This window comes from Pithys albifrons, chromosome 19 (assembly GCF_047495875.1).
Source record: "Pithys albifrons albifrons isolate INPA30051 chromosome 19, PitAlb_v1, whole genome shotgun sequence".
Lineage (NCBI taxonomy): Eukaryota > Metazoa > Chordata > Aves > Passeriformes > Thamnophilidae > Pithys > Pithys albifrons.
In genome coordinates, this window is record NC_092476.1 from 7,323,818 (window position 1) to 7,347,495 (window position 23,678).

At 47.9% G+C, this 23,678-nt stretch overlaps 1 protein-coding gene across 11 annotated transcripts; it reads right to left on the minus strand.

Moving 5' to 3' along the window:
- Positions 1-1,625: 1,625 nt before the first annotated feature.
- On the minus strand, positions 1,626-22,985 carry EXOC7 (exocyst complex component 7). 11 transcript variants are annotated; one of them, XM_071573424.1, is made up of 22 exons: positions 22,853-22,985; positions 22,006-22,071; positions 20,755-20,939; positions 19,986-20,091; positions 19,288-19,510; positions 17,568-17,735; positions 16,548-16,559; positions 11,848-11,940; positions 10,800-10,868; positions 9,368-9,513; positions 8,973-9,125; positions 8,190-8,288; positions 7,527-7,589; positions 7,137-7,203; positions 5,837-5,875; positions 4,738-4,803; positions 3,973-4,093; positions 3,478-3,573; positions 3,121-3,184; positions 2,569-2,610; positions 2,272-2,405; positions 1,626-1,880 (listed from the first exon to the last, which is right to left on the minus strand). In XM_071573424.1, the coding sequence occupies exons 1-22, from the start codon at positions 22,910-22,912 to the stop codon at positions 1,778-1,780; spliced, it is 2,175 nt and encodes a 724-aa protein (XP_071429525.1). In that variant the 5' UTR covers positions 22,913-22,985; the 3' UTR covers positions 1,626-1,777. The 11 variants fall into 11 exon arrangements, with proteins under 11 accessions (XP_071429525.1, XP_071429526.1, XP_071429529.1 ...); XM_071573425.1 differs by lacking the exon at positions 16,548-16,559; XM_071573428.1 differs by lacking the exon at positions 10,800-10,868.
- Between the last annotated feature and the right edge of the window lie 693 nt (positions 22,986-23,678).

Genomic DNA, 23,678 nt, shown 5'->3' on the forward strand with positions numbered 1-23,678 from the left:
ACAGTTCAGCTCGAATTCCAAAGACTCTCCTGGAGAAAGAAATTCACATCAGACTGCTGCAGTGGCAGAAACAAAGCCAGAAAGATGGAATCCAGGTCCTTCTGGTGAATGTCAGGGTGTGTATCCAGCAGGCTCGACACTGCACTCCACACAAGCCAGTAGAGCTTTGCTTATGCTTTCAAACACTGTCCGGCGCCTGCCAGCCTTTGGAGGCTCTTGGTGCTGGCAGAGGTAAAAACAGCAAGTGCTGAGGCCTCAGGTTTCCTCAAACATTCCACATCTGAAAGCAGGAGGAAAGGTCCCTACAGAGAGGGCTCTTGGGTTGGCACTGTGAGCCTGAATGGTCAGAACACATAAAATCAGCCAGGTGGGGTGATCAAGACTTGAACTCAGCATGGTGCAGCTCTGGGCTGGAGAATTGTGTCAAATCTATTGGTTTTCAGGTAGTTGATACACCAGGTAGTGTTTCAGATCAGGCTACGGAGGAAGAGGAGGTCAGGGGTTTAGAAAAGCCAGGAGCTATCTGAAAAACATGGGTCTGAGGAGGCAGCAGCCGGGTCTGCCACAGCAAGACCTGCACTCTCATCCAGCATCTAACATCCAACATCTCTTCCACTGCTGGGCTAATCAGACATCAGCAAACACTCCTGTAAACAGGTGAATAATGGATTTGCTCCAAATTGCAAAGAAGCAGCTATTGTGAGCACTCCTCACTCTATGGAAACCCTGTATTTCAAGTGTTACAGGCAAACAATGGAGCAGCAGCAGGAGAGAGGGAGGTGGGAGCAGGAGGTGCCTGGCCAGAGACACAGATACAACACAAGTGTTCCTCTTGGTTGGTGCAAAGCTGTCAGAGTCCAGCTCCCATATCACAGCCTGCCAGGATTGCTCCAAGGCATGTGGGAGAGCAGCACTTGCTTCACACACGATTCCCGTGGGCTAAACAAAGGGAACAGGCTTGGCTGCTTGTAGGGAAGAGCTGCATCAGATTTAAGAAGACAGGAGATAAAGAATAGGGATGGGAGGAAGATGCTGAGCAGAAATCTACGGGAACACTTCTACACATGCTCTGCCTCAGGTCAGTGAGGAGCAGCAGTCAGCCAGGCCACCACAGAGCTCCCTCTGGTTTCCCACTGCCCTGTCAAGACTCTAGCCTGCCTTCACCCTGTCTGCCACTGCCTCATGCAGGACTGAGCACTGACATGGAGACAGCTCATCAAATTTTGGGTAAAACACCCTGATACATGACTAGACTGTTCCACCACAGCCAGGCACCACCATACCCCAGAACTGGCATCACTGAACTAAATAACAGTCAAGAGCAACAATGTGAAAATCCTTTGGGATCCCACAGAACTGAGATTCCCATAATCCATCATGGAAGCAGGTGGCATCATTTGGAGCTCACAGCCTCCTGCCCCTAACAGAAGGGCTGTATCATCCATAAGGTTTGGGGGTGGGTTTTGTGTGTGTTTTTCTTTCTTTTTTTTTTTTTTAAACACACTCGCTGTGTCTGCTGCACATCAAGGCATTAACACAAACCCAGGTGAGAAGATGCACAAATGTAAGAGCCCACATGGCACTTTGCCTTATCCCGTGGATCCAGAGCAAAGACAGCCAGGAAGGAGTGTTTCCACAGGTTTATAAATCTGATAAATACAAGTATAACACCCTGCCCACCACAATGGGGCAGGGGAGAAGGGAAGGGAGTCCCAAGGGCTGCTGAGAGAGCACTGGCTTGTACTTGGCAGCTGGAGAGTTCACGACAGCTGGAAATTTATGCTGATGTGTCAAACAGCTTCTCGATCATCTCCCCCACCTGGTCGACCTGGTATTTGATGTATTTCTCAGGGTTCTTGGTGAAGGGCACATTGCCAAATCTGCAAAAGAAGACAACCCCAAGGTGACAGAGAGACTCACTGGCCACTCCTCTGGCCCAAATCAGATCTACTTCAACACATATCACTTGAACCTGACAGGGTATCCTGTACAAAGTGACCTGGTTACAACTGGTCTCACGAGTTTTACATAGACAGCCCAGGGTGGCTCAGAGCTCTGTACTCACTAGAACATTTGTGCTCACCCTGACCCAGGAATTGAGGTGAGAGCAGATGTTTGCACCTAGTAGAGATCAGCTTGGGGATGTTTGAGCATGCAAGGTAGAGAAGCTAAGACAGGACAACAGGAAAGTGCCGCAGCTCAGACTGCACTAGGCCCCAAAGACCTCTGTAAATCCAAAGAAGAGAGGACAGTGTAACAAAGAGGTCTCACCTGTTCAAGAAGGCACCATAAGTCTCTTTCACAATGGTTTTCTGGGCCCGGCGGATTTTGTCCCGTTGCTCCATGTCTGGAATCGCCCAGGCCTTCTGGATCTTGCACAGCTCCTCCAATCCATCATTAAAACCCTGTCCCAAGTAAAACTCAGTGAGCATCCAATCTGCAGTCACATCTCCACATGGAGTCTGAAGCTCTTTCCCTCTGTTGCTGGTCACCAGCAGCTCTCCTCAGGCAGATCTGTCTATCCCAATCAACCAGGGGATGTTCTTATACCATTCAACACCTCCTTACCTTAAAGCGCTCCTTTATCATCTGCCTCTCCTTGTCCTTGAGCTGCAACAAGGAGGGAAAGGATTTTATTTCATCTCCAAGAATAAATATCCAACATCAGTGCTCACCCACAACTCCCCATCCAACCTAAGCAATATCCAACCTACTTGGTTTTGATTCCTTCTCCTAAAGCAGTGAGGAGAGAGCTGCAGAGAGCAGCACACCCTACATTAGGCAAGTGGCTTTCAGCTGAAGTAGTTTTAACAAGGGTAATTTTCATCCAGAACAGACATAAAAATAGACTTCTTTATGCTTCCAGCCCTTTCCAAGGGAAGGTCTCAGTATGTGAAGATACAAGAATGGAGGCAGAGATTAAAAGAGTTGGATGAATCTGGGGCAGGGGAGATCAGAAGGTACTGCTGGCTCTCCATCTTGTGCCAGGCACAGTATTCACTCTGCAGAGTGATACTGGCATGAGATACAAAGACTTCTGACAACTTTTTAATATGACAAAGGAGAAGATGTTTCTGGCAATTTCTGTCATCTCAAGCCCATTCTTTCCCACCCTCTCACCTTCACTCCTGGTTGAAAGACAGGCAGGTTTCTCTCCGAGATGTAATCTGTCACCTTCAACCAGCTGCATGTGAAATGAGATGGGAAAGAGGCAGAGGAGTTATTCATACCTCACCAGAGCATCCACGTCTTCACCCATGACTCAAAGGCCAACTTGGACAATACACACCCAAAACTCTCCACAAGTTAGACTCTCCCTCCCAAGTTAGATTAATTGCTTGACAACTAGAGAAAGTGACTTTGGTGTTAGACAAGTTTCTGGTTTAGGCTAATCTGTCACACTGCTACAGCAGCATTGGCTGCCTAAGAGCTCCCAAACCAACAAAACCAAGGGAAAAACAGAGGATGTCACCTGACCTGCGCTGGTAGGTCTGGATCTGCTGCTCAATGAGCTCCCGGTAAGACCTCTCAGCTGTTTTCTGTGTCACGGCCACCAATTGGATCAGCTCAGACCTGAAAGAGCAGAAAACCTGAGGAAACACCTGAGCCAGCTGCAATCTCGGCTGCTTTCAGGATGGTGGCATTTCAAATCCCCATCCAGTTCTTTTCTGCCCTTCACAATAAAAGGGTCCTTGAAATGTGCAAAAGAAGGGACTCCAAGTTACTTTCCAATATCCTCAGCCCTCCAAAGATCAAAGGATTCTCCACAATCTAAGGCATCTCAAATGCTTTTATCTTCCACTCTCATGTAATGTGATGTTTAGAATACTGCAAAACTTTCAAAAAGGCAGTTTCAAGAATAGAAGAAAAAGCAAGTATGAGAGAGTCTGGCAAGTGAATGCTCTTAATGCAGAGCTCTGCTCCAAAACCAGGCCTTGGACTTGAGGGAGATTTATCCAGACACACACTTACTTCTCCAGAGATTTCAGAATGTAGTTGTAGTTGTTGTGCAGAAAAATGGCACTCAAAGCCGGGTCTTCATAAACCTTGGATTTACTGAGAAGGTTAAGCTGCAGGTTGCCCAGCACTTTGCCTTAAAGAAGGAAAAGCAGAAGAGGTTTTGCACTGAAACTTCTCATAACTGACAAAGCAAACCGAGCTGTGGGCCCACAGCAAAGTGAACAGCACAGCCCCAACTGCCTGTACAAAAGGTACAATCATGTGTACTTAACAATCCTTACACAGATCTGTCCTCAGCAAGTCACCAAACCCTCTCTGCAAGCTACTGCCTTCATTGCACCTGGCAATAGAGGTGCATTTTGTGTTCAGAGGAAGTCCCAGGACCTGCCATGATGCAGGCTCAGGTCTCACAGAAGCTGAAGGACCTGATCCCCGTTGTAACAGATCATCACAAGGTAGAACCATGATCTTTCCTCACCACCTACTGTCAGACACAGGATAGAGGTTTTACAGAGCCCCTTTGGTAGCTGGGTTGAAGATGACAGTGTTTAGAGGCAACTGATGACAACAGCTCTGCAGCACAGTGAGCTGCTGCTCTGTGCTTTGTCTGATTGTAACTGTCTGAAACTCCCAGTTTGACTCTTTTTTCAATCCCCCCATCAGACTCCAGCTCAAATGTGGAAAGATCGCATGGAGAAGAGACACAGGCTGTGCTCTTCACCCAGGAATGAGCCAAGAGAAGAAGAGACCAAGCAAGAAGGTGTGCAGGGTACTCACAGATGTAGGTGCTGAGCAGCCGCCTGCTGAACTCTGAGCTGTAGCTACTGGCTGAGGAGCTGGTCTCTGAAAAGAAAAGTTTTAGGCCAGTTAACATTCCCTGGGAAGGGGGATGTGGTCAGCCTGCCTCTGTTCAAACAAGCCCCATCCCTGTTGCTATGGAATTAGTGCAGAGCTCCCATCAACAGTGAAATTAGCTCCTGTTTCAGAGCTCACTGTCAACAGCTCATCCAGGGTGAGGGTGGGAGAGCTCTGCACCCCTCAGTCTTTGTATCTGCAGCTAGTGCAGAGCACCCCGCCAGAAATCTCTCTCTTCCCTCCCAGTACTCAGGGGTCACCCTCTTGATCAGAAATAAAGTCGTTGAACTCATCCTCCCCATCCTTCCCCCACCACCTGGAAAAGGGTTTATAAGCACTAGAAATCAGCAATCGCAGAACAAGTAAGCTGGAGCTGTTAACAGCAAGCACACAACAGTAATTGAAACAAGCAAAAAGGCTCTGGAAAGTTTCAGCCATCCCCATGGTTGCTGACAGGGGCTGCCTGGCTCTGAAGGGGACTGTGCCAGCACGGGAGCCTGCCCTTACAAGCAGTGACTCTGGGCTGGCACATGTTCCTCTGTCTATGCATAAGAGATGGCTTTCTGCCCTCAAGGGCTTGTGGGCACAGGGCCCAGAGGACACGTGGGGTGGGCCATCTCCTCCTGCCCCCACCAGAGAGTCTGGCAGCCAGGTCTAACTCGGGTGGTCCAAGTTCACAAGCACCCCATGGGAAAGGCCTGGAGGCTCCTGTTGCTGGGAGCTGGACAATACGGAGCCGAGAGCACATGGGATAAAGCATGATCCCAGCTGGGCCAATGTGCTACCTGTGCCAAAGGGATTCAATGCCATCAGAGTGTCTTGAGCCTGTTTCAGCTAATGTGGCATCCCTCATTGTCTGATGCTGACAAGCCCTCCCTATTCTCTCCAGCCCACTGGCAAGAATTACTTACCCTCCCCTTTTCAATGTGTTAATTTATTTACCACTGCTGAAGGATAAAGAATTAACATACATCACGAGTCCAAGGCAATATGAACAGGTAGATGTGGGTAAGTCTCTTACCTCTGTGATCTAAAGGAATATTGTATGTGTCCCCAAGAACTACAAAGATTAGGCAGAGCAGAGAGAAAAAGGGAGGGAGAAGAGAGAAAAAGAAATGCAAAGTGCAAAAAGACAGGTTAGAGACCACCATCCCTTTAAGAACAAAGCAGATATTAACACAGAGCAGCCACAGACAGGTACACAGGAGAGCAGGCAGGAGTCCTTCCAAGGCCACAAATGGAGTGGAGATCACAGAGGAAAGGCAGAGTCCAACCGCCTTCCCCTGCTAGAGACATTGTTTGCATCATCTCTGGTTGTATTTAGCAGGATACCTCATTCCAGAAGAGTTCAAACCCTCTTTCAAGACAAAGCTACCTCAAGCCTATGCCACCTTTCAATCAGCTCCCAGGACAGATCCCCACTGCACAACATCATGTCAAGACTTCCAAACAGGGCTGGGGAAGGACATGGGGAAACAGTTGATTTTTCCAAGGAAAAACTCAGACCATTTCTTTGGCCAAGAAGAGAGAGCCAAGGGCCAGAAGGGTCTGGGCACACTGAGCTTGGAGGTACAGAAGGTACAATGCAGTGGTTAGAGGAGATGTGGCAAGAAGCAGAGACCTTGGAGCTTGAGTTAATTTAGAACTGTCAGAAATTTCCCAGGAGGAATTTGCAGATAACAAGCTCTAGGCTTATCCCTCCCTCTGCTTCTAATGGGCTCCCTAACCCGCTCCACTGCCTGTCCTCAGGGCCCTGAGCCCTCTCAACCTCCACTTCTCCAGCCTGCTCTATTCCAAACTACCTGAAAGCACGAGCTCTGCTGAGATCAAGAGCTCACTGGAGAGCTGGGAGCTGCTGCTCTGCACAGAACCAAAATCACACTCCAGCTGACACACAGCAGCATCCTGCTACACAAGGCAGCAGCTCTCGGCTTCTGATCCAGGCATTTCTTTCTGGAATGAGTCTCTTCAGCATCCTGGAGAGTAGAGCTAAAACTTGACTGACAGGGCACATGGCATATGAATAGCTCAGGAGGCCCAGTTTGCCCATGGCTGGATGCTGAGAAGGTTCCTGCTGCTGCTGTATTCTGAGTTGAGGAGCAAGTGTGGAAGGCCAGCAAGGACACTCTGCATCCCTTGGAGCTCTCCAGACAGCCAACTATGTGGTCATGGCAGATCGGAGGACAAGACAAACCACAGGGAGAAGGACAGGAGGAGAACAAGCTCACAGTGCATGTTGAGGATTGATTACTTTAGCGAGGATGTCCAGGCAATCTGAGGAAAGAACTGCATGCCCAAACAAGTTCCATGCATGTATGTACCTTGGGATGCCAGCATGGCACCTGCTGTCTCCTGGAAATCCAGTAATTGCTGAAGGAAAAGGATGGCCTGGAAACAAGCAAGGGAGGTTAGGAGCAACCAACATTGCAACTCCTATGCTCTGCTATGAAGGATCATGAGGGACCACTTGTTCTCCCACACTTAAAAGTATTCAAGAAACAAATCATTACACTCCTTTGAGCTGCTGGGTTTTCCCACACAGACACCCATGGCTGAGCAAGGGTCATCAGCTAATCCTGCCATAGTACCCAAGTAATTGTTTAATTGTTAATACCAAGACAGCTTAACTTGGGAAATTTCCCTACTGCTATTTTTAAACCCTATTCAGAAGCTGTTTTTCACAAAGGATGGTTCAAATCATCATCACTTACATTGCTGGTGAGTTCATGAACTGTCCCATCTTTTGGCATGTTATATTCCTTGTCTGGGTCATTCTAATAAGGGAAGAGAGACATAAGGTGAGCATTAAGGAAAGTGAAGACACCTATAGCATGACTGCTGTTACAAGTGAGCTGAAGGCTTGTATATTCAGCCTCTCTCAACACCCTCAGACCAGGCTCTTGCAGTGCCATCTCCTGGTGCTAAGAAACCACAGCTCCCACACACCAGCAGCTCAGAACCACAGGGGGCTGTTCAGCATGTGACCATCACACCTTCAGCTCACCTTCCCAGCACTATGTTCCCCAAGCCCACCTTACACATACAGCTTCACATGAGTCCCCCAAAACTTCTCAAGTCAGCAATTCTCCTTTCTTTTTAAATAGGATTAAATTCTGATATGGACTTGATATTTGCAGAGGCCCGGAAGGTCCTGTCAAATTATTTGTTGTATGCCTGTTAAGGGTCTTGGGCAGAGGCCTCCTGTATTTGAAACCAGCACCAAGCATTTGATATTTGAACATTCAAAGTGATTTAGAAGGTTCCTGCTTAGACAGAAACTACAGTCTCATGGAAAGATGAAAGCTAAACTAGGATTTCTGCTCAGAAAGCCCCTCTTCCAAGCCTGCCAGAGACAACACTGAAGAGAATCCTACCTTAATGTTGTCTGCAAACTCTTCCAGTGCTTTTGCACCAGTGGTCTCCATGGAAGTGATCAGCCCTGGCAGTTTGTTCTTAGTGCCTGCTGCAGTTCCCTGGAATAGTTCCACAGCAGATCAGAGCAGGAAAACAAACAGTATCTGAACTTCCATCCAGCATCTACCCTCCCTCATGCCTCACCCCAGTGTCCCATGTGTCAGAAGAATTATTTACAGCACCATCAACAACACATGAAATCCCATGTCCTCGTGCCAGGAAGAATGGGAAGATGTCATGACCGTAATGATGACCACGACTCACTACCTCTCATGTTTTGTCTTATACAGTATCTGATACAGGAGGTTGGTTCATCACAGCTGGAAGCAGATGGAAAGGAGCTTTGCTCAGCCTGGATGCCGTATTTGATACCTGGAGAACCTTGTGGCACAGTCCAAGCAGGCTCTCCTTAGACCAGCCCATCCTGAAGACCTCAGTGAGCACAGTCTAAACTAAGCTCAGTAGTGTCAGAGTTGAAACACCTCAGAGGCCATGAAAACAGGTGAATGATGTAGGTGGTCCATCATGGGGTTAGGATTTGAACTGCAAAGAACTGCTGTTGAGAGATGTTGAGTTGCTGGTTCACCATCACAGAAAGGAGCAAGGTGCATTTGTGTCACTCCCACTGCATGCTGGAGGACAGAAGTAGCATGGCTTTGCTCAAAGCCACTGTGATGATTCCTTGCAGAAAGTTCTCCTGATAACCCAAGCCATAGAACCCTTTGCAATCCCTTCACACTTACCTGCAAGACCTGGTCAAATTCTGGCTTCATCTGCTTAAGATGCTTCAGGATGGGGAAGATTGTGAGCACAGCTGAATAGTCGTGTCGGATGATGGCTTTCCGGGCAGCTGAGACAATGTTATCCCCCTCCATGATCAAGTTATCTAATGACTCCTGCAAAAAAGCCAGAGACTCAGGAGGAAGCAGCACAACTTTTGCCCAGGCAGCACAAGAGGCTTGATGCAGGACACCCATTACAGATGCCCATTTCGCTGATGAGTTGTTTGTGGTACCAGTGAGGGACTCTTGAGCACATATTCCCCAGGGTCTGTGCAGGCCCCAGTTCCCTGAACAGGTCCTGAAGAACAACCTCAGCATCCTTTACAGGAGAAGGCAAGCAGGGAGGCTCAACTGACCTGGATGAGAGAATCAAAGGTCTTTTTCTGGTGGTGCTCCGGGACGATCTCCGTCAGGAGCTGGTACTCGCTCTGGGCCAGTTTGACGAAGGCACTGACACAGTGGATGTACGCGTCGATCTCGATGTCGAAGACGTCGTCCCTCCCTGCAAGGGCAAGAGGGATTTAAGAGAGAACAACATCCACACTGAGCTTCCAGCAGCTCTGCTCACTCCAAGGCTTCAGGTTATACAAGGCTCTTCTGCAAAAGTTGGTTCTGGCTTTGCACCCATCCATGTGTGAGAACAAGAGTCATCATCTCACCACACCTGCCCTGGCTTTGTGCATGGGAAGCTCTGCATATTCTGCAGGAGGCAGGAAAAGTCATCTGCAGTTCAGGAAACATATCAGGACACCAGATCTTTCCAACCTCACGTCAGAAGGGAAGTTTGGAGCTCTTCTGGGATACAGGCTAAATTTAATCAAGGGCTTGAACACAGAGTACTAAACTCAGGAAAGTCTGAGGTGAATTATTCAACATCTCTGCTTGTATTTTTAGAATTCCTTATCTCCATCCATCATGCAGATGAAGAACTGCCATTTTGCATCAACATTTCTGGGAAATAAAGGCTGTCCTGGAAGGCAGCCTCTTCCCACAGGCAGAAAAGATAAAAACCAGGCAGATGAACATTTACATCCTATGAAGTAGGAATATCAGCACAGCTAGGTGAGTTATCTGCCACACAATGCTGCATACAAATGCAAATATTTAAGTCCCAGAATACAAATGTCTTGGACAAAGACCCATCAAAGATCCTGTGTGGCAGGAATCAGAAGTGCCAGCGTGATACAAGAGCTGGCACCAACTCATGGCAACCACTGTAGGATGTGTCTGCAGGACAGACAGACAGACACCATCCTGCAAGACAGTAAGGTGTCACAGAGAGGCCTTCTCTAAGCTATGGGCTGCTGCTTCTCTCCTCCCAGCAACTTTTGATGGAGAAAGAACCAATTCTTCCCTTTGCTGACAGGTCCCCCAAGTTGATCTTTGAAACATTCTGGTCAGCAGAGGAAGCACAAATGTGGTGTGGTTTTACACACTACCTACAGTGCAGTGGCCCACTGTACCACAGTGCTGCCTGTGATCCTTTTCCTCTCTGCTTTGCTTGACCACCAAACAGGCCAGTAGCAACCTACAGGAAAGTGCCCCTCAGCATGGTCTCAACCAGTCCTTGGTTGGACAAAGTTGGGGTTCCCTGTCTGAGGGCTTGGGGGTGTGTGATTAGTAGGAGTGAACTCTACTGAGAGGAGCCAGAGCTTCTTAGCCAGAGCAGGCCCATGCTTCAGGACTGCCCACGGAGACAAACAGCCACTGGACACAAAACTCCAGTGAAACATGCTGGGAAGAAGGGATGTTAGCCAGCTTGTTATGGAGTGACAACACGGTACTTACCCGCAGCCGGCCCGTGCTTGTCGCTCAGGGTATCGCAAAGGTGTTTAACTCGTAAATCATGCTCATGACCTAGTGAGATGTCAGCCGGCACAAACAGAAGGCGCAATTTATCCAGGGTGGTTACAGCATGGATGCTCACACTGGCTGGATGCTGCTTCGAGCCTGGCTTATTTGATCTGATGGACACTGTTTTCCCTACACAGTACCAGGAATGCTTCCTGACCAAATCCCTTTGTTGGGCTATAGAGTGGTAGCAACCTTTTGAAACCTGATGGGAAGTGCAAGGTAAGTTTGTTGGGCCACAGAGTCCTTTGAACCTCCTGCCTAAGTTCTGAATGGGATTGCAGGCACCAAAGTCCAGTTTGTACCCACAACCGTTACAAATCCAAACTCAAAGCCCATCTCCTGCTCAGCATGAGAACTTGTCCCCAAAATGAGCAATGTCAGTCACCATCTGGGATTTAACAGACTACAGCACAGATGTTGAAGAGAACTGCTTTGGATACATCCATAGCAGGAGGCAGGAAATTCTTATGGATGCTTTGAAGCAAGTGACATCTTCTCCCTTATCTGGCACAACCTCTGTGAGCAGAGGAGGTCAGAATGTGGAAAATGACCATTTCTGTAGGTCTCCAGAGAGAAGATGTACAGGCATGATCCACTGAGCTGGCTGTGGTCCAACACTTCAGCATCAGGTTTGGAAAGATCACTAGGAAATGGAATATCTCAAAGTCCAGGCAAAAAGAAAAGAGAGCAGGTACATCACAAGCAGATGTCAGCAGAGCAGAGCTTCCGTTACCCAGGTGGCTATGGTGGATCAATGTTAAGGTAACACTCCTCTCTACCTCTACTCATGTTTGTGGAGACTTTGAAATTCAAACACTAAATTCAGAGAAATAATTTGGCCCTCCAGCATCTCCTTGTCCCCCCAAGGATATCTGTACCTAAATGCTGTCCACCAAGCACCAGACTAATGGAAGTCCCATCTGGAAAAGCAAGACTGATACACAGAGAAAGTCAAGGGTGAAGTAGCTAGAGCTGTGATTACCTTCCATAGGAATGAGGTTAGAGGCCCCCTTTTTCCCATCTAGACCATGCTGAGAGTACTGTTTCAGAAGGTTCTGAGCCTTACGGATCGTGCCTGTCACCAGAACCAGAGAGAAGAGACAAAAAGACCTAGAAAATGAGTGAAAGAAAACAAACCCAGAACACCAGCCCTCCACCAGCACCACCTGGGCCCAGCAAGAGGATGTTGGGCACCAATGACAATGCTCAGTACAGAAATGTGAACCCCAAACTCACGTCCAAGTGTGCAAATAAAATGGCATATCCAGGCTGTTTCCCTGCTTTGAGGCTGGGGGCATAAATTGCAGCCAGGGTTACAGAACTAGGGAGTGCTTGAATCAGTTTGGAGAAGCAGGTGAGAAACATGATCAGGAGGGAAGCAGTGAAGCTTCCCTCCCTCTAATGGGTTTATTTAAGTTGGTGCTCTGCATCCAAGCATACAAGTTTCATGCTTTTCCTCAGCTGTGGGAGCAGGGCTTTGCATATGGACAATTCCTGTCTGGCAACAACTTGCCTCCTCCTCAGAGCCACAACTGCAGCCACTTGGTAAGAGGTGCCTTTCCAAGGGGTATTTTCTGAGCATAATCAATAAAGACCCATCAGGAGCCCCATAGCTGAGACAAGGACTGGTACAGGAAGCAATAAAAGGGTGTCAACCTCTGGGCTCAAGAGAGCAATTGCTGCAGTAATTCCCACCAGAGGAATCACAGAATAATGGATGCTGCCCACCCATGTCTAACTCGCATTAAGCCACCCTAATCCCCAAGACACTTCTCTTCTAAAGAACTGCAAATCAATTAAAACCATGGAAAAAAATAACACTGGGTTAAAAGATTTATACTTAACACACACAAAAACCAGACAGAACTGAACAAAAGGCAGTGCTGGATATACAGCTAAAGAGCACAAAACAAAGCATTAATGTGACAACTGAAGACTAGGCAGTGTTTCTGCATTAAAAGGTTAGTCGTCATGCAACAAGCTACAATTACCACAAGCACATGGACACCCTCTCACAGCAAAGCTCTGCTGTTGCCTGCACAACAGGGAACTGGAAGTTTTGGGAAGGTAGAAAGAGTTTCTATAGGAGACCCAAATGAAACAGAACCAGGCTGAGTAAAAGAAGCAGCCCAAAAATAAAAATGCTGCTGCCAAAGTTGAGAATCATTCTCCTGCTATAAAGTAATAAATACTCCAAACATGTAGAAAATCCCTACTTCCTTCACTCACTGGAAATGAGTGTTGGCTGCCAAAATGCTGAGGGGAAGCCCAAGGACACACAGCTGCAGAACAGCACTCTGGGATGCAGGACAGCTCCATCCCACAAAGGGATACATGGCAGGGGAAAGGAAACTTCAGGTCCCCCCCGACAGTGCATCCTTTTTGGGGGAGAACAGGAGAGCAGTTCCCACTAAATTACCAAGCTGCCTTCAACTGGTGCACTTATCAGAAACAACATGGTTCTTAAAGCATAAACTTTCACTGACAGTATTTTTCTTCTACCAGTTCAGAGTGTTCTCAACCACTTAGTATAGCAAAGAAAAATCATACCCATAAAACAGATTCTTCCAGCAGGAAACTTCTCCCCTCCAGACCCACACCTGGGAGGTGGGCAGACTTACACCCTTGCTGGCTGATGCACTTGTTCCTAAGCTTCTGCCATATCATCAAATGAACAGGTTATGCCTGTTCTTCCAAGCTCCCAATGCTCTTCACACCCCACATTGCCATTCCTACTTTATTCTTAGCTACTTCCAGAAATCTTAAGAGTTTGGGCTCAGCAAGTTCCTGTGAGCAAGGAGAGCTTTGGCAAGCTCTGGAGAGATGCACTAAGCTCTTCCTTACTGCTGTTCCCATGGCCCAGCTGATGCAGAGCAGCTCAGCCCAGATAGTTTTTCCACCAGCTCTTTCCTCTTTACCACTTTCAAGCATCCAGCAGGAGGAGAAAAATAAAAAGGAAAAAAAAACCAGAGGGTAAATTGTGTGAAAATCAGACAGTACAACTGCTGGTGCTGCTGTCAGCAGGATCTCACTGCACAGGGATGCAGGGGATGTCTCCACAGCCTACACCTGATGGTTCCTTTTCCATTTCTTTTCCCCTTTTTCTCAATTCCAGGGGCTGAAATTATGCTGCACTTTGTTTGCATAAGCACAATTACCTGTTTACTGACACACACCAAGTGTTCCGTGTCCATGGGCATCACTTCAGTGCTGCTGGATCCCTCTGACTTGGCATTGTAATTAGGCTTTAATGGATTCCAGTGGAAGCCAAATGCTTTTGTTCCAGGACTGTTTTCCCCTATTAGGCAGCTCCCCAACCAAAAGGGACTGTGTTTCAGCTACTAATGAAAACATCACATTCAGTCTAGGCACTGATCAGGATGGGACACAGGAATGGGTTCTTTATTCTGCCACTCAGCCTGCCTTCAGGTAGCACCTCACTATAAAGTAAAAAAGGTAACTAGTAAACTGGAGCATTGAGGAAATTGGACATGGCTCCCCTCCAGCTTGTAAAGAGCCACAAAAGTAAAAAAAAAAAAGAAAATTTTGCTTCTGTGACTTGATTTTAAATAAAGTGGCTTTAGGGCATATATGAGGCACAGTTTTCCAACTGTACCTTATTCTGCTGTTTCTCCCTTCCATTAGGCAGTTTTCCATCCAAGCAGCAGGGAACATCCTCCTTTCTTAAGCACCAGCTGCAGGAATCTGTATGAAACCAGACAAAGCTCTCTGGCTTTTGCTTGAAGGCAGCCAGGTCTGGTGGCCCCATCCTTCCCAAAAAGGCAGAGCTGCTCTCAAGCCATCAAGAGAGCAGAGGGTCCACAGGCATCACAAAGCAAATGTATTTTATGTTTGCAGCAGGATGGTTTGGCAATCTGAACACACCTGCCCTCTGAGACAGACTGCTGACATTTCAAACAGCAAACTAAACCCAGAAAAAGCCCACAAATTGCTTCATCCCTTCAACTTGACTTGACAAGCTCCATTTAAGGGGAGACAACTTTGCTTTAGAAGCATCTCCAGCAGTCAGATTTTGAGCTGCATGATTTAACAACAGGAGACAGCACAGGGAATACCAACAGATAAAACAGGAACAGAGAGATGAAGACCCTCTAAAACAACACATGGATATGAAGCATGTTCTCTAGGATTCAACATAATGCCTAGGGGGGTCTCTGCCTTGTTACCTGATATCTCACTTTTCCTTTAGCTTTAGCCTCTCTTATGCTTTGTTTTGTAGGTAAAAAAAGCTATAGCACACCAGATTTAGTTTGTTATTTACCCCTTGCAACAGGTCAAAGTGTGCATTGGGGTGTGCACTGGGATATTCTTACTTAAGAACAAAGGAAAACAACTCACTTGTTGGAACTGTGAGCAAACCCCCTTGTCTGAAACCCAAATTGGCAGAACTTGACTTTACTTACTGAAAAAAAGTAATAGAACAGAAAGAAACCTTGTCTGTAATTGAACAAAGGCTAAACCAAGGGGAATCAAACACCACCAGGTACTGCTGGTCTGAAGAGAGACATTGTGCCAGTGTGAAGGGGGTGTGAGACCTCCACCTCAAGAGCTGTCCTTGAAAGCTGATGGAACTGCAGAAAAAATGGTGAATCTCTGCTCAAAGACTATTTTTTTCTCCACTTTTAATTTCACTTAACTACAATTCAGTAGCCATAAGAGATGGCTGGTGTATGAGGTTTAACCACCACTGTCCTTCAAGAGCTACAGTCTGGCTCTCTGTCCTTGTTCATGGAAGACTGGAGACAAATTAGCCACTATTTTTTCTTGAGATTAACAATAACCCAATGGATCATTTGAAGTGCTCTTCCCTTCATGCACCATCAGCTCTGTAAGTGCATTCAGACCATGCCCTGTGCCTTCTACCTGGCCCATCTCACAAAATCCAATTAAACTGGGAAAAAGACATGAAAATCTTCTGGCTAATCTACAGCCAAGATATTTGTCATGACAAGTAATTCTGGATGCCCAGATGCATCCACTTTGGAGAAGTCCTGCTTGTAGGGAACAAATGCTTGTGCTCTCCAATGTGTGGGCTCCTTTCTGTACTCTGTGTGAGCATCCAAGATCTGAGACTCATGAGAAAAATTCTAGTGAATTTTTTTGTAATCTGTGCATGGAAAAAACAACTAATCCATTCCTGACTCCTTACTTAGAGCACAGGGGAGATGTCACCATTTGTGAGGCTGCTCAGAAATGTTTGCTGACCGTGCGGAAAGCACGGCAAGGAAAACTCAGGAATCTTTTCAGAATCAGGTGATAACAGAGTTGTGGACCAAATCTAAAGCATCTGCAACTTGAGTTCCCCATGGTTCTACTACAGATCCCCACTGGCTCCTTTCAAGGGCCTCAGTGCATCTGAACCCCTTATTGAGTGTTTCCCTACTGACAGGGGAAAGAAAAGTCACTGAAATTCAGAGGCTGTAACTCACAGATCAGCTTTCAGGAACAGCTCCAGGGCACAGCAGCAGTGGCACAGATTGATTTTAAAAGACCAGAGGGGTGATGTCTGGATGCCACAGCCTTCCCCAGGCAGCCCTCCCCCCCCAAATATCCCAGGCACACCCTCTGCTTTAGCAAGAAGAGGCCCAGCAAAGGCTCTCCACACACAGAAGTGGAGAGAGAGACCACCAGGGCCAGCACAGACACACACAGACACATTACCTGGGATGAGGACTGCATTCACAGCAGGATTATAAAAATAAACACAACACAATTAAAATGGGTATTTCTTCTTTTTCCCTTCCCCATCCCATCCATTCCCAGTCCTTACCCACATTTCTTACTGTTTTCCTGAACCCACTAAGAGTATTTGGACAATAGAGGACAAAACAGTAGGGAGGGAGAGTATTGGCCACGTAAACCCACAGAAATACAGACTTTTCTGACTTGATTACTCTTACAGAGGAGACAACAGTGTGCTGGGACACAGTGTGACAATATCCCTGTGCTGCTGTGGGAGGAATGTGCTGGCTTTTGCTGGCCCTCCTGGCCGTGCTCCCACTAGATGGCACATTCCAGAGAGGAATTCCAGCTCTGTGCTCCTCTACACCAGAGTGACCAGCCTTGCCGGCTGCAGAAAATGCTGCAAAACTCCTTTATGAGGAGACGAGGGATAAAGCATCAGCCACATCCTTAACTCTTCCAAAAGGCAGGCTGAGGCAAGAGCTTTAAGAGCCCTTCCAAAACTCAGATAATGTTGGATCTCATTTCTGTAAGCACCTCCCAAGGCCTCATCTCAACTCCTGACAAATAACTGCTTTCCTAGCACAATAATAATTTCTTCACAGCTAATGATTAGAGTGATGTGTTTTATCAGATATGACCCTTTCTATTTGCCATGGCACTGACTATATTCCATATTCCAATGCTGAGGGCAGGTGTTCTCATATCAAATCCTTTTATAGCCCTCTTGGGTCTCTTTTTACTCATCTCCTTTAAGGCCTTTCTCTCTACTCAGGGCCCCTCTCCTCCCTTTACAGCACCCAGAGAAGAGCCCTGACTGACAGACAGAAAGGGTCTGTATCCCAATGCTGAATCCAGGGTGAAGAACAGGTGCTTATCTCCAAAATCTTTCCCCTGTTCCTAAAATCACATTTTAGACACAGAGGCTTGCTCAGCAGTGAAAGGCCCTGCAGATGTGTGTTCAATGCCCAGGACAGAGATCCCTCTTCAGGGACTCACCTGGCCTCTTGATTGGCTTTTTGGTGGGGGTGTCCTTCCTTTTGTTCTGAATGGCAGGGGAATAGGGCACCCCAGAGGAAGAGCTGTTCTTACGGAAATGGTCCTTCAGCCCCTTGATGGAGCGGTCGAGCTGGACAGAGCGGATTTGGAAGTAAACAGTCATGAAATCTACAGAGACAAGGTAGAAACAAGATCATAAGCAAACAGGGAACACTATGGTAAAACACTTCCTGAAACACTCTGTGCCCCTAGGGGGACTTACTAGCATTGATGTGGGACCCCTACTAAGTATTTTTTCTTCCTATTTTCTTCAAAAACTTCTCCCTTCCCCTGCAGTCTTTATTCCAGCCCTGCCACCACACACAGCACTAAGTCCACCACTACCAAGAGCACATTAATTGTGGAACCAATGGGAGACATTTGTGCAGGACACTGTTGATTCAAGTGCTCAGTTTCCAGTATGAGGGACTTTACGGACTTCAGGATTCAGGCCATGGGGAATTTAATGAGGTGCTCATCATTTGAAAGCAGAATACAAACTGACCAACAAGATATGCTCTATATGCGCTTGAGTTGCCTTTGATCATGGAAAAATACTTAAGAAGCTTTTAAGGATGTTCATCATACTTGGCAGGCACAGTAATCCCCACTCAGGAGTGAATCAGTGAGGGGGGGGATTATTATAGGAGATACATGTATGGGAAAGTAAAGGTTTCTTCCAGCAAGTCCACAGTCATTCACTTCCAAAGGGAAAGTTAATAAAGGAATATAAAGCTCTAGTCAGATCTTGCTGCAGAACAGGAAAGGAAGACATGTACAGACTGAAGAAAGGCTGTGCTGTTCTCCCCCCGCCCCAGTCACATTTCCCACAGAAAGTTATGACCATAAATATTTCCCAAATGGGAGTAAGTGCCTAGCACATTTATAAAACCTGAGCACTGGACGGCTGCAGCTCCATCAGAAGGCATTACAGATGAAAGTACAATGGATTTCTGCCTCAGGAAAGACTATACAATAATTTGTGCTTTATTTACACAGCTCATTCTGTTCAACTGACAAACTATGGCTTCAGTCTCACTATAAACAACATAACCAGCAGGATCTTCAAGTGATGGAAAGACTGAACTACTCACCTGAAAGGTGCCACTATGGCAGTCACTAGTCCTGTGCCACTGCTGCCAGGTGCCCACAGCAGTGACTCACAGACTGGTGCCCACAGCATAGAATCACAGAATTGATTGGGTTGGAAAAAGACCTCTGAGATAATCCAGTCCAACCCTTGGTCCAACTCCAGTCCCTTTACCAGATCATGGCACTCAGTGCCATGGCCAATCTCAGTTTAAAAACCTCCAGGGATGGGGAATCCACCCCCTCTCTGGGCAGCCCATTCCAATGCCTGATCACTCTCTCTGGAAACAATTTTTTTCTGATCTCCAACTCAATTTCCCCTGGCAGACCTTGAGCCCGTGCCCCCTTGTCCTATTGCTGAGTGCCTGGGAGAAGAGACCAACACCCACCTGGCTAGAACTGCCCTTCAGGAAGCTACAAACAGTGATGAGCAGCACCTGAGCAGAGTTTTCACAGCTGCAGGTGTGTGATCTACAACCCCATCTGTGCAGGGCCACACACAACCCTCAACATCCCACTTTTGGTCTCAACCACACATGGGGAATAGTGGTAAGAGACAGAGCTACAAGGGAGCAACACGGAGCACTCCCACCTTGATTCCTGCCGTTCTCCACCAGCCAGCCAGAAATGCGGATGATGTCGTGCAGGACACTCTCCGGGAGGTGCTCCAGAGACATCTCCTCCTGCGTCTCCATTTCGTCATCCCCACTGATCAGGTCCAGGATGAGGATGGGTGGGACTGGCTTGGTGTGTCGTGTCATCAAGCTGCGGAACTCCGACTCCAGGGATTCCTTGCCCCTCTCAAAGAGGGATTTCTGGCACAGCACAGTGGGACAGAAGCAGCACAGGACTGCTGTAATCAATCACTCTTGAGTATTTCTACATAAGAATGTACTTTCTGCAGCATTTCTAATCACTGTCAAGTACTACATGCTTCAAACTCCAACCATGCCTGTACCTGAGAGACTTTTAAAGTGAATTAAATAATAAAAATGCTTAGGAGTCACTCAGTCTTCAAGTGGGATTTAAACAGATCACCCACTCTGCTCAAGCAGCTGGAGGACTCACAAGAGCTACTCAGGAGGAGGTTCAATCAACTCCTCCACAGGTGCAAGATCTGCTTGCAGAATTCCTCCTGGCACAACGCACAGAGAGCAAAACACGACGAGCAGAAATGCTGCCACCACCTTCACCAAGCAGCAAACCCACAGCCCCTCACAGCAAGAGGTCAAACAGCAGGGCTGTGTCTGTCCCTCTCCCACCACGCCAGGTTCCAGACCCACAACCTACCACACGGTTCAGCTCTGGGCTGTCCGGATTGTTGTCCTGGAAATATTCCACTGCCTTCTGGATTTTGTCCATGCAGTTCAAGTATTCCTCCAACCTCCCAGTGGGGCTAGAAATAAAACCCAAAGTAAAAAACAGTGCCCCAAGAAGCAAACAAAGAAGGTAACAAGAAAGCACCAGACCAAACTCAGGATAAAAATAACAAGGAAAGTCTCAGTTCCCTTTTCTTCAACTAGGAGAAGACCAAGGCATTTCCTTTTGCCTCCCTCCACTCAATGCCACAGCAGACTACCCAAGCCATGCAGAAAGTGCAGAAGGAGCAGCACACAAATCTCAGCCTTGCCTTCCTCTCCCAGACAGGCCCTGACAGGAAGGTAAAGGAAACTGCACATCCCACCCAAGAGAGGAGCCATCCAAAACCCTCCTGGAGACTGGGAGCAGGCTCCAGAACAGCTCTGGTTTATCCTGGATGCAATGACAACCTCAGTGGACAGGCAGGAAAAGGGTACAGGAAAACAGACAAGCCCCCAGTGTTCATGAGATTCACACAGCAGCATGTCTGCACATCCTGGAAGGGACACCAGTGAATATTCTGAGCTGTCTCTGCCCTCTGGGATGGCTGAAGGTCAAGTCAGTGTGGCCTGAAGGTGGGAAAGAGTGTAGGAAAGGTACCAAGTACATGATGATGAGTGTGTGGAGTCAGCTCCCCTACCTCTGTCTCAAAAGTCCAGTAGGATAAAACTCCCCAGCAAGAACCAGCTGCTCAACTCACCCCTCCTTTATGATCTTCTCTGTGTCTTTGGCCACATGGTAGTAACTGATTACGTGATCCAGGCAGGACAGGGTCTTCTCCACGTTCTCCTGCAGGCGCTGCAGGTTCTCTGTCTGTTTATGGACTGGGATGATCGAGTTCTCCAACTTCATCAGACGACTTTCAAAGGAGGACAGGATAGAAACCTGCACACCAAGAGACAAACCAAGGGCTGAGGACATTCTTCCCATGGCTCCACATGGTGGGGTGGCAGCCAGAGCAGGGCAATCAGGGACCTTCAGGGCCCAGCTTCACTTTTTGGGCTCTGCTAACAATTTTCCATGGCTCTTTAGCAGCTGTTTCCACCCTTCTACATCCTGATTTCTATTAACAGTCACAAAACACATCACCTGCCACACAAAGAGGAGTCAATCCCCAATTGGAAGTTTGTGAAGAGAATGTTCCAAGACAGTATTAAGGACAAACAAAATTATTTTTTGACAGGGGAAGATAAATCCACAGGAATTGCCTGGAGGTGCCCCACGTAAAAAGAGCAACAAAAGCACAAACCAGCAGCCACTTTGTTTCACACCACTGAGACCCAAACATGAGCTGCACAACACAAAGGTACAGGTCAGTACAGGGAGACCCTTCTCTGTCATTACAGGTTTGTAAAGAGGACTGTAATATTGCTTATGAAAGGTGGAAAACCACATTAAGCTCATAAAAGGGTGCCAAAAGGTCATCTTTTCTACACCAAAATGTAATTCCTACAAGATTCACTCCTATGTTGTGTTTTCCACACTTCTCTGGTGGTGCCTCCACGACTTTTTTTAAAGCACTGAGCCCAAAACTGAACACAGCATATAAGCTTAGGGCTTAAAACTAATTACAGCACAATAATTACTGTCTACACAGTAATTATTTTTGCACAGAAGACTTCCAAAACTCCAAACAAAACCTGCAATTACGAAGCAACAAGACCATGCTGTTGCAGAAACTAACCTGAGGTCTATTAATACCTCTTCCCAAGACAGACTGACAGTGGTAGAGGTGAGACAAACAGCTCATCTGAGTCCTCACCAGAGCAGGGGAGAAAGCCCAGGACTGAGGAATTTATCAGGTTTCCCCTTTTTCCAGCCACTGCAGCAAAGAGTGCAAATTCAGAGCAGGTGGTTCATTACTCCACACCCCTCAGATGGACACAATGACAGCCTTGAAAACTAATAAACTGAAAGAGTAAACCTAAGCCCAACATTAGGACCTTCTTACCATGTTCTTGGTGAGCTGGTCACTCTTCTCAAGGCTCTCTTTGATAAAGGACAGAGTTTCTTCCTCCTGGCAATAGGGTAAAAAAAAGATCTTCAATTCTGAACACTAAAAAGCTTTAAAGACACTAAACATTGCATGTAGGTTTTTACAATTCCTGGTAAACACTGCAGCAAACCACACTTGGTCTGATGCTGAGGCCACATTTTAACAAGCCACCTTTTAACAGAAATCAGGGCCAATGACCCCAGGTGGGAATACACCATGAAATGAGTGAGGGTTTCATGGATTGTCTCCCTTCAACACCACGACCCTCAGCACAATATAAAATAACACCTTTGTCACTGAGGCACAAGGACTTGGGTCACATTCTGCCCTGCCACAGCACTGGCACCTTCCTAACCCCACAGAGGGCTCTGAACTTCAGTGGCAAACCCAAAACAGAAACTAAGGGCTGGATTTAAGTTATTAGAGCCCAGACACAGGAGGGAATAGCAGCCAGCAAGGACTGGGTTTAAGTCACCAAAGCCCAGAGATAGAGGAGCAATTGCAGTCAGCAAGGGCTGGTGTCACAGGCTACGTCCGAGGACCTGAAGGTTGATGCTCCCAGGGCTGAGGAGGAAGGCAGAGACACCCCCTGTCCCTCAAAACCAAACCCTGAAGAAGCCCTGGGGATGCTGCCAGGCCCTGAGCGGGGTGACCAGACCCTTAGGGGGGTCCCGGGAGTCCCCCGGGCCCGAGAGGGACTTCCAGGCCCAGCCCCATCTCCCCGGCAACGCTATAGGCATGAGGGCCTGGGCCAGCCCCCAGCGCCAGCAGCGCCCGCAGCGGGTCCCCAGCCCAGCCGCACCTGCTTGAGCTTGTCCTCGATCTCCCTCCTGCGGGCCGACACCTCCTCGCTCGGGATCATCGCGCCGGGGCCGCTCGGCCGGTCGGTCCCACCTCGCCCGGCCCGTCACTGCGCCGCCGCCATGATGGGCGCGGCGAGCGCACCGCGCATGCGCGGATAGCACCGCCGCCATCTTGAGAGTGGCGTCGCTTAAGGCTGTACCCGGGAGGGGAAAGGCGCATGCGCGCTGTTTTGCTGGCGGCCATGTTGGGAGTGGCGGGAGGGCTGTGCCGCCATGTTGGGAGTGGCGAGGTGGGTCACAGGGATACAGCAGGAACTGGGTTGGAAAATTGCTCCGAGACCCCCGAGCCCAACCTGTGACCCGGCTCCGCCTGGTCACACAGCCCCTGGCGCTTGCTGCTGTGTCCGCTCTCTCCTTACACACCTCCAGGGGCGGTGACTCCACCACCTCCCTGGGCAGCCCCTGCCAGTGTCTAATCATCCTTTCCGTGAAGAAATTCCTCCTCTTGTCCGACCTAACCTTCCCCAGGCTCAGCTCAAGTGTCTGTCCTCTCGTCCTGAGAGTGGCACTGTTGCGTAAAGTTTTCTTAAGGATGTGCTTCGATGTTTGGTCTTTGTAAACTTTCAAGTCTAATCACCAAGAAGGGAGATTTTATCAGTGAAACGGCATCTCGCAGGCTCTGAGTGATGCCCAGGTGTTGGAAAAACAAATTACCTGCTGATAAAATTGCCTTTAGGGCTTGCCATGCTTCAATAATCTCAGACCTAGAATTAACAAAGCTCAGGAAGGAGAATGTTCTGCTGATGATGGGCACAAAGAATGCAG

Bases quoted from the DNA above. Each gene is read 5' to 3' on its own strand.
- EXOC7 (XM_071573424.1), bottom strand. From the start codon at position 22,912: ATGATCCCGAGCGAGGAGGTGTCGGCCCGCAGGAGGGAGATCGAGGAC. The intron at 10,869-11,847 runs GTAATCACAGCT...ACATCTCACTAG, and splicing joins TAACCTCATTCCTATGGAAG to GTCATGAGCATGATTTACGA. The intron at 9,514-10,799 runs GTAAGTACCGTG...TTGCCCTTGCAG, and splicing joins CAAGCACGGGCCGGCTGCGG to GGAGGGACGACGTCTTCGAC.